The sequence below is a fragment of the Diceros bicornis genome, chromosome 9, assembly GCF_020826845.1.
Source record: "Diceros bicornis minor isolate mBicDic1 chromosome 9, mDicBic1.mat.cur, whole genome shotgun sequence".
NCBI lineage: Eukaryota > Metazoa > Chordata > Mammalia > Perissodactyla > Rhinocerotidae > Diceros > Diceros bicornis.
Window position 1 is genome coordinate 42,207,458 of NC_080748.1, and position 13,311 is coordinate 42,220,768.

General features: G+C 34.6%; 1 protein-coding gene across 7 annotated transcripts in view; it reads left to right on the plus strand.

Annotated features, from left to right (window-relative positions):
* Positions 1-13,311, plus strand: part of TDRD3 (tudor domain containing 3) — a 171,992-nt gene that overhangs the window by 67,746 nt on the left and 90,935 nt on the right. For all 7 annotated transcript variants that reach the window (XM_058548277.1, XM_058548279.1, XM_058548278.1 and 4 more), the window contains exons 4-6: positions 2,326-2,486; positions 5,604-5,745; positions 13,007-13,078. In XM_058548277.1, the coding sequence (XP_058404260.1) occupies positions 2,326-2,486; positions 5,604-5,745; positions 13,007-13,078 (375 nt within the window). The remainder of the gene's footprint in view (positions 1-2,325; positions 2,487-5,603; positions 5,746-13,006; positions 13,079-13,311) is intronic.

Below are 13,311 nucleotides of genomic sequence, written 5' to 3' on the forward strand. Positions count from 1 at the left end.
AGCAGTCTTTGTTGTTCCTTGGCTTGTAGATGTGTAACTCCAATTTCTGCCTCCATCTTCACGTGGGCTTTATACCCTGTCTCTTTGTGTTTATTTCCCCTTCTCTTTTATAAGGACACTCGTCATCGGATTTCAGACCTATCCTAATCCAGGATGATCTCCTCTCTAGATCTTGACCTTAATTATGTATGCAAAGTCACTTTTCCCATATAAGGTTACATTTATAGGTTCCAGGTAGATCTATCTTTTTTGGGGGAGGGGGGGCACTGTTTAATCCACTAAAAGGGATGGAGAGGCCAGGAGTTGGAGTAATTAAATAAGTAAACTTGCTGCTTGCAAGGAAACATCAGAAGTTGGGGGCAGGTGTTCCTCCCACGAATTCTCGTTTTTTGTTCTCATGGTCAACCAGATGTAGGAGATCAGCAAAACTGGTCCTATTCTTACGCTGTGTTTGTATCGTTGGTATTATCTTCAATTTGTGTTTCTTTGGCAGAATCTTCTAAACCTACTTGTCCATTTGTGAGTATTAATGATTAAAACTAGATAATATAATCTATATGTCCATTTAACTGCACACAAGTAAAAGGCAGTTTGTCACAGCACATTGAAAGCAAAGAAACCAATGAGGGTGCCATGTCGATACCCTTTGGATGTAGAACTCCCCAAATTCCGTAAAGATGCCTTGTGACCTGTATATCATATGGACTGGGTGAGGGTGCCCTTGTTGCTCTGGATATGAAATATTAGGAAAGTTTAATTTCTTTCTCACTAAGAATTGAATAGAAACTAGTGTTTCCCTCCTACACTTCAATGGATGTGCACTCGTTAGGATGCGTGAGTCTCACTTCGGAACGTGTAGGTCTAGAGCATCACTGATTATCTAGTAGAACTTTTTGCAGTGATGTAGGCAGTCTGTATCTGTGTTGTTTAGATATAGAACACTTGAAATGTGGCTAGTTTGACTAAAGAATTGAATTTTAAATTTCATTCAATTTTAATTAATTTAAATGTAAATAGTCACATGTGGTTGGGGGACTGTACTACGCAACACAGGCTAGATATTTGTGAACGTCTAGGTTAAAAATATTAGGAGTAGTAAAATAAAGAGAATGATGAACACTGTAGTAACAATAATGTGCCTATGGTTTAATTTAAATGTCTATTTTAATGACATTAACAAAAGCATTGGAAAAAGTTCACCTTGAATTAGCAGCTTATATTAAGGGTTTTAGACTTGTTTGAACTTGGAATTTTTTTCATAACTAAAAATTAGATGAAATTTTAATCTCTTTTCTCTAATTATATTTTCTGGGCCTAAATTTACAACAGTTACTCCTTTTGCAGGCAAAATACTGGTAAATATGGAGTAAAAATTTGTCAACTTGGAAACATGCTTACTTAAGAAATTACGTGTAAATGTCAATCATTTCACATTTCTCTTTACTGAAAATGTATACTTAAAAGGCTATATATAATAAAAGAGTAACCTTTTTTTTCCTTTGTAGGTACAGTACTACTTAAAAGTATATTTTATGATACAGAAAGTATCACTTTATGTTAAATTTATTTTTCAGACATGTAAGCAGATTTTGCTGTCGTTTCTGTTATGCGATAAACATTTTATTACATAAAACTTTTAACTTAATAGCTACTTAGTTCTCAACTTTATTTTTGTCTTTGATTGAAATGTGGCTAGAGACAACATTTATTCTCCTTACTGCTGTTGCATATAATACAACACTAGATTTAAACTCATTTAAAAGGGAAATGTGAAAATAAGTCAAGTATGGCTCACATTTTTGGAACTTTATAGTTTAATTTTGGAGTATTGTATTCTTCATTTATGCCAGAAGAGGGTGTACTTTAAACTTTATGTTTTTGAACAGAAAGTATTCCTTTCAACTGCTGCTGTAAAGTTGATGTTCTTTAAAAAATTACCAAGTACTTTTAATTCCAGAATGTCCCTTAATGTACATGGGAGAACAGGGATGTATATGATCTATTTTGAGCATGTAAGACTAAAAACATCTATTTATATACCTTTAATCCAGAAATATAACTTTGTTTTCCTAGAGTTTTCTTTTGTTGTTACTTTCTGAAAATGAATTCAGCCTTATAAAAAAAAATGTTCTTCAGGAGACCCTTTTGAAGTTTTATCTTTAAATACAAAAAAACCCCTGATGTATGTAATATAATTTCAGTTTTGACCTTATTTAATTGAAGTTATCATTATATATCATAAAGTGTAATCATTGAGGAAAAGAGAAACACTAAATGAAAAAGCCATGGCTAGAAAGTGATATTTATTCCTTTGTATTTTGACAGCTTGAAGGTCCGTGTGTTTTGCAAATTCAAAAAATTCGCAATGTTGCTGCACCAAAGGATAACGAAGAATCTCAGGCTGCACCAAGAATGCTGCGTTTGCAGATGACTGATGGGCACATAAGTTGCACAGCAGTAGAATATAGTTATATGTCAAAGATAAGGTGATTGGCACTTTATTTTGTATATTTGTTACAGAGTGTTTGAAGGTGCTATTCAAAATGGATTTTGTTTTAAGGACTTGGAGAAGAAGGAATGAACTCTTAAGTGCATGTTACAATTTTTCAGAAGAAATTGAAGAGTTCGTATTTATACATTATAGAAAAATAGTTAAGAATGAAGTTAGTTACTGCTTGCTTCAATGTTACTTATAAAAACAGAAATTTAAGGTGTTCTTGCATGAAAAGTAATCTTTTCAATTTTGTCAGTAAATTTTAGGTCATTCAAAAATTGACCGGGACAAACTGAATTTCTTTGAGTATGTTACGGTTTGTTCTTTGACAGTCGGCTGTTTCCATTGAAAAGTTTATAGGCGAATGAATTTTCTTAGGAAATGATTGAAGCTAGAGAGTTTCATGTGCCACCCCACTTTCTAAGAGGAGGAGGAACTCCAGAAGAATTTTCCACATCCTTTTGGCTGTGTTTATGAGAGGCTTTTAGAGTCGTGCCTATTTGAATGGAGAAAAGCAACAAGAAGGAAGAGAAAGTGTCTCCTTTATCCTCAGTGTCCTTGATAGGTTAGTTTGAGCTCTGTTTTCTGAGGTGGGAATTTTCATTGGGCATCTGCAAACTCTCTTTTTTTTCTCTTCTTAGTCATATTATAGGCTCACGTTTGCTGCTCTGGGTCCTTTGAGTTTTTTCTTTCAACATAAACTCCTATAACATACTTCTCTCCTGAGCAAGCATTTAACAAGCATTTAGTGTCCACTGTGTTCCAGCCCCTTTATCCAGTGCTGGAGATACAAAGGTAAAAGGGTTTAGATTTTGCCCCCAAGTAGCTCGTATGATAATAAGGTAGGCACATAAGCGTAGAAATTATTATAGTAAATTCATCAACTGAAAGGATTAGGAGTTCAGAAAATTACCTGTACCTGCGGGAGCCAGGAATGGGACTTAAAATATGAGTAGGTGTTTTGAGAGAGATTAGTGGGGGAATAGCACATGCAAAGACACAGTGTCCTGACAACAGATGAGTGAGAAGTTCCATTTGTACGAGCTTAGGTGATTTGGGATGGTGATATGTGGGAGAAAATGTGATAGGTTGAGGCCTTGTATGCCATGCTTGATAATTTCCCTTCTTTTTTTTTTTTCTTCAACCAGTGTCTGCCTCTGGTGAGGGAGGCTCCCTTAGAAGATACATGTTTGTCTAAAATGTTGATTTTTGTACACAAAGGGGGTTTATTGACTTGTGATTTTGTTGTCTTCTTTTTGAAGAGTAGAAGGATTCCTAGTTTTGTGGAGAAACACAGCCTTTTCCCCTTTGACAAATTCAGTCAGACCCCCTACGAGGGAGTTCACAGGTGACGCAGACGGAAGACTTGCCATATAATGGCTCATTCTCTGATTTTACTGCTGTTTATTTCTCTGAGGTAAATGAAAACACAGGATCAGCCCAGAGAGGAGGGTCCCTTATGCTGTCCACTGTCTTCTTTTGTTGAATTTATTGCAGTTTGACAATTGAAAAAAATTATTGCCACTTGCTCGTTCACTCATCATTGAAGTGCACGTCTACTTTGGGTGCTATAACAACAGCTTATAGAACTGTTCTTACACGTGACCAATTTGGGAGACTATTTTCAAAATAAGTTTGGTTAGTGGTTATCTTAGGTGGAAGGTAGAAGAACTCACTAGACAGGATAAACCAGGAGCTGGTGGAGAACGTGTTGCCTGCAGCGGTCATTGCATTTCTCTGGGGTGCTTCTTTCCACGCTACTATCCTACCTCCTGCCCCACTTCTCAGTAGTTTTGTTTTGTTTTTTCAAAATTGCAATGAAGAGAGAGTAAAGATACTTTGGGGGTGCCAATAAAAATAGTAATTAAACCAAAATATGCTCTCTGAATAAGAGTTAGGTATGGTCCTAAAGGTGATGTAGTAAAATTATATTAAAATTTTAGTACCTATTTATTCTTCTGTGAGAATGAGGTTTGGCGAGGCTGTTCATGACCATTTGTTCTGTAAGTTATGGGTGATGACTAAGAATGATGAAGCTTGGGGTCCTCAATAATTTTTAATAGATAATGTCTTACTCTGTATGGGATCTTTGAAGCTTTAAAAACAGGCATATTCTATTTCTTCTTGTTAATAACTGTTGTATCAACCATCTTTCTTCAGAATAGACCAGTGATATAAACGCTTTCACTGATTTGCTGTTCCGTGTATCAGCACATGGTGAATTTCATGAACTTTTAAGATGTGAACAATGTGAAGCCATTTCAGTATGATTTTCTAATTTATCCTAAGTGTTTTAGGATAGTCTTGATTCCTTTTTGGAGTACTTTACCTCTTGCTGTATGTGTGAAGAAATGGGGTGGGGCTTAGTATATGTGCTTTTACTTTAGTATAAACCTGTATGATAAAATGGATTTCTTTGGTTGTTTCCTTTACCAACAGGTTGACAGGAGGATAAGCATCTTGTCTCTGGTTATTGTAAAAGGGGTCATGGTGTAATGTGTGCCCCAAATCTGATCATATTAATCCATTATAGAAAAATCCTTTTACAGTTAGTGTGCTTTAGAGAAGTAACTCTCATTTGATCTTTAACTAGATGGTTAACAAAAAAGAGCATTATTTTGTGTGAATTACGGTAACTCATATAGATGTTAAACATCTAGGATTATTACTGGTCTGATGTCTTTTCTGTATTGAAATTTAATTTTGTAGCATGGTGTATCTTTGCAATGCACAGTCAAAGCTCAGAGGGAAAAAAAGGCAAATCTTACGTTTATACAGCATGGCATAGTTGAGAAAGTACTTTTATATCTTTTATTCTATATTTATCTTTACCACAAATTTGTGAGGTGTGATTTTTATTATCCACATTTTTTTTTTACCTGTGGAAACTGAAGTTAATTTCTTTGTCATTAAAGTAGAAAATGACAGTCTTGTACCTGGTGTTCTGACTTCCTCCCTGGTGATCTATTCACACTATATAGCCAGTCTCCTGAAAAATAGTTTTCATGTTAGTGCATTTTAAAGAATTTCATGAGGTCATAGTATGACACTGAATTCCAGTTTTGGAGAGGAACTTCAACTTGTCTTACTCTTTTTTTCTTTGCTTTAGCCTGAACACACCACCTGGAACTAAAGTTAAGCTCTCAGGCATTGTGGACATAAAAAATGGATTCCTGCTCTTAAATGACTCTAATACCACAGTTCTTGGCGGTGAAGTGGAACACCTTATTGAGAAATGGGAGTTACAGAGAGTAAGTGTAAACTAACAAGAATAGCTTGAACTTTTAAAACACTACACTATTTTTATTGCATTCTGTATTTTAAGATCTTCCCATAATGAATAGTAAAATTAGTCCTTTGTGTCAGAACTGAATAGAATGGAACACAGTGATCTTTACAGACACTATGTACCTTTATTTAAGCATATTGTTCCTCCAAAGGAGGTGTCATTCTTCAGTATTTGATACATTTTATTTCATGTTTTAAAAAGTTATTCTTTACTGACAAGTTATCGAAACTGCCAAGATACCAGTTATAAACTATGTGTAATCTATCTGTGTTTAATTCTTTCTGCAAAGAACAAGTGTTTGTGCATATATATGAATTATAATGTTTGTACATTTGTCTCATCTACATACACACATACATACAAGTGAAAGCAAATTGGAATTTCACTATAATGAAGGGGTTCTTGTTGCATTTGTCTTCCTAGTCACCTTAGTTGATGTTTTCCCCCCTTTTATGTTAACATCTTCATCCTGCTACTCATCTGGGTTATCTAGCAATCTTTCCTCTACTTTGCTTCCAGCAACCAATTCTATTGATCCACTGTAGTCAAATCTCATATCAGTCCCTGCTCTCCAGTTCCCTTCTTGTTACTATCATTTAAGTCTTGAGTATCTCTTGCCTGGACTACTTGCAGTAGCATTTTAACAAGTTTCTCCACATATCCTTTCTCTGTCTTCTCATTTATTTTATGTAGTTCCGTCAGATTATTTTCCTTCAGCATAACTCAGAACACGTCATATGCTGCTTTTATTTCAAATGCCTTAATTTGGGATACAGGGCCGTTTAGAATCTAGTCTTAGTTCCAGTTTCAACTTTTTTTTTTTCACTTTTTCAACTTTCTTAATTTTTTCACAAAGATTTTATTTTAGCCAAATGGAACTACTGACTCTTTCTTTGATTTTCTATGCTTTCCTCAGTTATACTTTAGGGGAAAAAAAAGGTTTTTCCACTTTTGTGCCATTTATCTTGTTTTCTCTTGCCTAATACCTGAATGGCCAAATTGTCCCCATGCTTTTAGACTCAGATCAAATGCTTGCTTCTTCACAAAGTGAAATAATTGTTGCTTTATTGAATTCTTAGAACATTTTATCTGTATTAAGCATATTACTTTTTTTCTAGCACTGAAAGTCTATTTATTTCTTATCTCTTTTAATAGATTGTAAGCTTCTTGAGGTCAGAACTCTTGTTCGTGTCATCTTTGTTCAGTTCTATGAATATTTGTTGAACAGTGTATAGGTATTATGCTTAGCTCTTACGTCTGTATATCATGTAATCCTCCTAGCAGACTTGTAAGGGAGTATTATGCCCATATAGATCAGAAAATGGATTTTAAGAACTGTTAAATAACTTATTTTATGATTAGACAGCTAATAGGTGATGGATCTGAGCCTTCCTGTATCTCCAGATTACATGAGTCTTACCTGTAATAAACATCGTAACAATTAATTGTGAAACCAATGAAGTACAAAGCACATAAAGCTAATTACTCTTTGAGCTAAAACTGATGTTTTTGTGCCACCCTCAAATCTTGTCTGTTGTCTAAAGTGAGCCAAATGGCCTAGCAATATTTCAAGGTTTTGGTATTTTATGATACATTACTCTTTCTATTTTCTGAGTTTGAAATTGCCTGTGTTTGGGAGGTAAATACATAAGGAGATTTTGGCTCATTTTTTATTCCTTAGTACTGTCATTTATTTCTTATGATACTAATGTGCTACACTTTGGGCTGCTGTCCTATGCAATATAAGATAATGTTCCATAACTGCCTTGTTTAGTTGAAAATCTTACAAAAGCAAGTAATTCACAAGTGGTTTGATAGTTTTATGTAAATGTAAATAGCCAAGTTTATGAACTTTGAATTTCCCAGAGAAATTCCATCTATTTCATGTGATCCTTTCCTTTCACAAGTTGATATATTATATTTTTATTATTATTAGAGATTTTTTTATTCTTTTTTTTTGTGTGTGTGACGAAGATCAGCCCTGAGCTAACATCCTTGCTAATCCTCCTCTTTTTGCTGAGGAAGACTGGCTCTGAGCTAACACCCATTGCCAATCCTCCTCCTTTTTTTTTCCCCCCCAGAGCCCCCCAGTAGATAGTTGTATGTCATAGTTGCACATCCTTCTAGTTGCTGTATGTGGGACACGGCCTCAGTATGGCTGGAGAAGCGGTGCGTCAGTGCGTGCCCGGGATCCAAACCTGGGCCGCCAGTAGCAGAGCGCGTGCACTTAACCGCCAAGCCACGGGGCTGGCCCTATTAGAGATTTTTTTAAAGTGTAGTAAGATGTCCTCAAGTCAGACCAACACCTTATGTAATTTTCCCAACCCAGCCAGAACTGCGTTACTAAGGGTAAAGTCAGTCATGCATTCCCAGGAACCTCCTCACCTGCAACGTACACACACGTTAGTAAGTAGTAGAGATTAGTAGTAGTTTGATAGTTGTTCTTGTAATGTTTTATTATATATCTTTGCACTGTGTTTCCGAAAGCCATGTTAGTATTTCTTGTTAGAGGGCAATAAAAATTTACATTAAAAAGAGTTTCAAAACATCTTAAGATGATTATAGTTCTCTTTGGTTTTACAGTTTTTTGATTTGGTAACCATAGCAATGTAGAAACCAAGGAGAGTTCAATTTCTTGAGCATCTGGCAGGTGGTGAACGTAGAAATCAAATACGTACATAGAAATCATAAACTATAGAGTTAATTTTGGAAGAAAGGTAGCCCTAAACATTTTTGTAAAATAAATAGGGGATGAGAACATTGGGCAATTTTTAAACCGTGTGCAGGTGTTGAAGCTATAGCAAGTTGGTTACAGACAGGTAAAGAAAAGAAGTAATTTGTAAAGTAATGTAGTTCTGTAACATTTTAGTGCCCCCCCATGACAGATCTTTTTTTTCTTTAATTTCTTTTTTTTTTTTATTGTGGTAAAGTATACATAACATAAAAATTAACATTTTAACCATTTTTAAGTGTAAAATCCGATGACATTCAGTACATTCATATTGTTGCACAACCATCCATCTCCAGAATTTTTTATCTTCCCAACTGAAACTCTGTACCCATTAAACAATAACTTCCCACTCCTCACTTTCTCCCAATCTCTGGCAACCACGATTCTATTTCCTATCTCTATGAATTTGGTGGCGACTCATGTAATATTTGTCCTTTTGTGTCTGGCTTATTTCACTTAGCATAATGTCTTCAAGGTTCATCCATATTGTAGCATGTGTTAGAATTTCCTAACTTTTTAAGGATGAATAATATTCTATTGTGTGTATATATATGTCACATTTTGTTCATTCCTTCACTGATGGATGTTAGAGTTGTTTCTGCCTTTTGGCTATTGTACACAGTACTATTATGAACATGAATGTCCAAATATCTGTTCAAGTTCTTGCTTTCAATTATTTTGGGTATATACCCGGAAGTAGAAGTGCTGGATTATAGGGTAATTCTGTTTAACTTTTTGAGTAACTGCTGTATTGTTTTCCACAGTGGCTGTACCATTTTACATTCCCATCAGCAATGCACAGGGGATCCAGTTTCTCCACATTCCCACCTGCCCTTAGTTATTTTATGTTTTTTTGATAATAATCGTCCTAGTAGGTGTGAAGTGGAATCTCATTGTGATTTTGATTTGCATTTCCCTGATACTTTGTGATGTTTATCATCTTTTCATATGCTTATTGGCCATTTGTATATCTTATTTGGTGAAATGTCTAAGTCCTTTGCCCATTTTGTAATCAGTTTGTTTTTTGTTATATGAGTTCTTGATATATTCTGGATATCAATTTCGTATCAGATATATGATTTGCAAATATTTTTTCACATTCCATGGGTTGATAGTGTCCTTTGATGCACAGAAATTTTTAATTTTGATGAAGTTCCATTTTATCTGTTTTTTTCTTTTGTTGCCTGTGCTTTTGGTGTCATATCCAACAAATCATTGCCAAATCCGATGTCATGTAGCTTTTTCTCTATGTTTTCCTCTAGAAGTTTTATGGGTTGAGCTCTTAAATTTAGGTCTTTGATCTATTTTGAGTGAATTTTTGTATATAGTGTAAGTTAAGGGTCCAACTTCATTCTTTTGCATGTAGATATCCAGTTTTCCCAGCATCATTTGTTGAAAAGATTCTTCTTTCCCTAATGAATGGTCTGGTCACCCTCATCAAAAATCATATGACCACATATGCGAGGGTTTATTTCTGAGTTTTCTCTTTTATTCTGTTGGTCTATGTCTGTCTTTATGCCAGTACCACACTGTTTTAATTAGTGTAACTTTGTAGTAAGTTTTGTAATCCAGAAGCATGCGGCTTTTTTCAGGATTGTCTTTGTTATTCATGTGGAATCTTAAGGGATTCCACATGAATTTTAGGATGGATTTTTCTATTTCTGCAAAAAACATTCTTGGGATTTTGATAGAGATTGTTTTGAATCTCTAGACCACTTTGAGTAGTATTGACATCTTAAAAATATTAAATCTTCCAACCTATGACTATAAGATGTCTTTTCATTTATTGGTGTCTTCTTTAATTTCTTCTAGCAATCTTTTGTAATTTTTAGTGAACAGATATTCTGCTTCTTTGCTTAAGTTTATCCCTAAGTATTTTATACTTTTTGATGCTATTAGAAATGGAAGCTTACAACTTGTAGTTGTTTTTTGCTCAGCCTAGTTCTCAGCAATGACTTAAGGGAATTCCTATGCAGGTTTCTAGATTTTCTAGATCTTTTTTTCTGTATAGGTCCCTCTTTTCTGAAACTCTGCCCCACAACTTCCAGTTGGATCAGCCTGCTTGAACTATGAGATTGATTTTCTCATCTCAGTCTCTGTGCTCTCTGTCTGCATCATGCCTCCAAGCAAAAAGGCAGAGCTCACCTGGTTTTTCTCTCTTTCCCTCGGGAATTATAGTCTTGTACTACTTATTGTCCTAAGTCTTAAAACAATTGTTTCTTACATCTTGTCCATATTCCCAGTTGTTTGTAGAGGGAGATTGTCTGACTCTTGTACATTCATTGGCATGGAAAGTAGAAATTCTGTAATATGTTTTTAATTATATATTGTGTATCGAGAGATGGTATTAATGGCAGCTTATGTGAACTTTTTCAGGAAGTTATACTATAAATTGAAATGATTTATTGTTGTTTAAATAATCTTTTTTCTATATCTAAATTAAAACTGAGGAAAGCCCCCCTAGATAATTTTATGCATTTGCTGTTTTTAAAAAAAAAAATAGGTTAACATCTTAAATACAGCTTGTAAAGAAATGCAGCCATCATATACAGTTTAAATTATTCTTTGCTTAGTAAACTGAATATTATTGTTGTCTTTAGTCTTAATGTTCTTAATATAACTTACATAAAATACATAGTATTCTTTACATAATGCAGAAACTCTTAAGTATGTTTGAAAGTGCACATGGTGATTTTTTTTAAACTTATTTTTCACTCACTATTTTACATCATATTTTAAACATAACATTTTCTGAAATAATAATTATTAAAAATACACAAAAAAGTTTAAAGTTGAGAAGATAGATTAAATGACAGCTAGTGCTTAACATATATGTTAACATGTCAAAAACAAAACAAATAGGAATAGATGACTGAAAGGAGTTGTTCTGAAGATTCCTTATGGCATTTTCCCAGGACTTTGTAATGTGAGAAATTACTTTTGCTAGGAGGATTTTTTTTTCCATTTCCATAATGCGTAGTTATCTCTCTAATCCTAAATATGAGAGTTAGGGAAAAAGAAAACTAAAATTAGTGGGGTTTGGAAGCTAATTTTTATTAAAGAGCAATCAGTTGGTTGATTACTTCTTCCAAGTGTAAATTGATTTGCAAAACAAGACTTTTATGAAGGAAATTTTACTGTAATTGAAAGTAACCTCCATATTATAAATTCTAACAATCTAATCTCTTAAAATAATTAGTAATCACCTTTATCAGTATTCCTATGAACTGTTTCTAGTCACAACGCTTCTGACACCAAATGTGTGGGTTTTCCACACCAAGCAATTCTCCAGTTCTCTGTGGACACCAACTAGGTGTCCTAAAGTTTAATTCAATTCTGACACTAACTACCTGGAGTTATCACAGACCCCACAGGTTAAGGACTCCGTCTCACAAGATTGCCCGCACTTCAGATGCCAGTCGCAAGTAGCAGGCTTCCAGTTTACCCACACTTCTGTCCAACTTGGCTACAAATTAGGGGTTCCCATGACCCCCTGCTCAGATTCGATAATTTGTTATAATGGCTCACAGAACTCAGGGAAACACTTTAACTTACTATTACTGGTTTATTATAAAGGATATTATAAAAGTGAAAAGGATATAATACAAGTGAATAGCTCAATGAAGAGGTATGTAGGGCAAGATCTGGAAGAGTCAGGAGCACAGGAGCTTTTGTCCCTGTGGAGTTTTGGTGTGCATCACCCTCTTGGAACATAGAGGTGTTCACCAACCTGGAAGCTCTTTGAACCCATTGTTTAGGGTTTTTATGGAGGTTCATTAATAGACATGATTGATTAAAACTTTGGCAATTGGTGATTAGCTCAATCTCCAGCCCTCTGATCACATGGTTAGTTCCTCTGGCAACCAGCCCCCATCCTGGAGCTCTCTAGGGCTCCGTTAATAGTCGCCTCATTAGCATAAACTCAGGTGTGGTCAAAGGAGCTTATTATGAATAACAAAAGATGCTCCTCTCACTCCTATCACTCAGGAAATTCCAAGAGTTTTAGGAGCTCTGTTCCTGGAACTGGGGACAAAGAGCAAATATATATTTCTTATTATATTGCAATATCACAAGTGTGTTTGCTAATAGATTTTGTGTCTAAAAAATCATTTTGAAGATAATTTCCAGGTAATATTTGTCAGATTATAGTTTTAATATATTTTAAAGTAAAATTCTTGTTACCAAAGTTTGTTATCTTTTAATTTACTACTTGTTGAGGAGGTTTTTTACTATGTTTTCTTCTTATGGGAGCAGCTTGGTAAATACTTCTGAAAATTGTATGTGAATGTGTGTTTTGTTATGGGGAGATGAGGGGAGAACGTTTGCCTAATTATTGCAGTTAGGAATAAAATATTTTATATAGTTCAAGATAATTTATAGAAGACTTTTTTTCCTGTTTCTTACAAGAATCTACTAAAAAAGTAGATTCCTGATGCATCGTAAATATATTTTTAATGTATAATTTCTGTTTTATGACTCACTTTTCTCACAGAGCTTGTCAAAACACAATAGAAGCAATATTGGAACGGAAGGTGGACCACCTCCTTTTGTGCCTTTTGGACAGGTAATGACTTTCACATTGGCAGATGAATTTTTATCAGCAAAAAGTTTTTCAGTTGTATTCAAGCTATGTTTAGTTTTGTGCTGAACTATTCAGTCAGAGGTCATGGGAGTTATATGGAAATATATTAGCTGTAGGAATTTATTTATTTATTTATTTTTTTTGTGAGGAAGATCAGCCCTGAGCTAACATCCATGCTAATCCTCCTCTTTTTGCTGAGGAAGACCAGCTCTGAG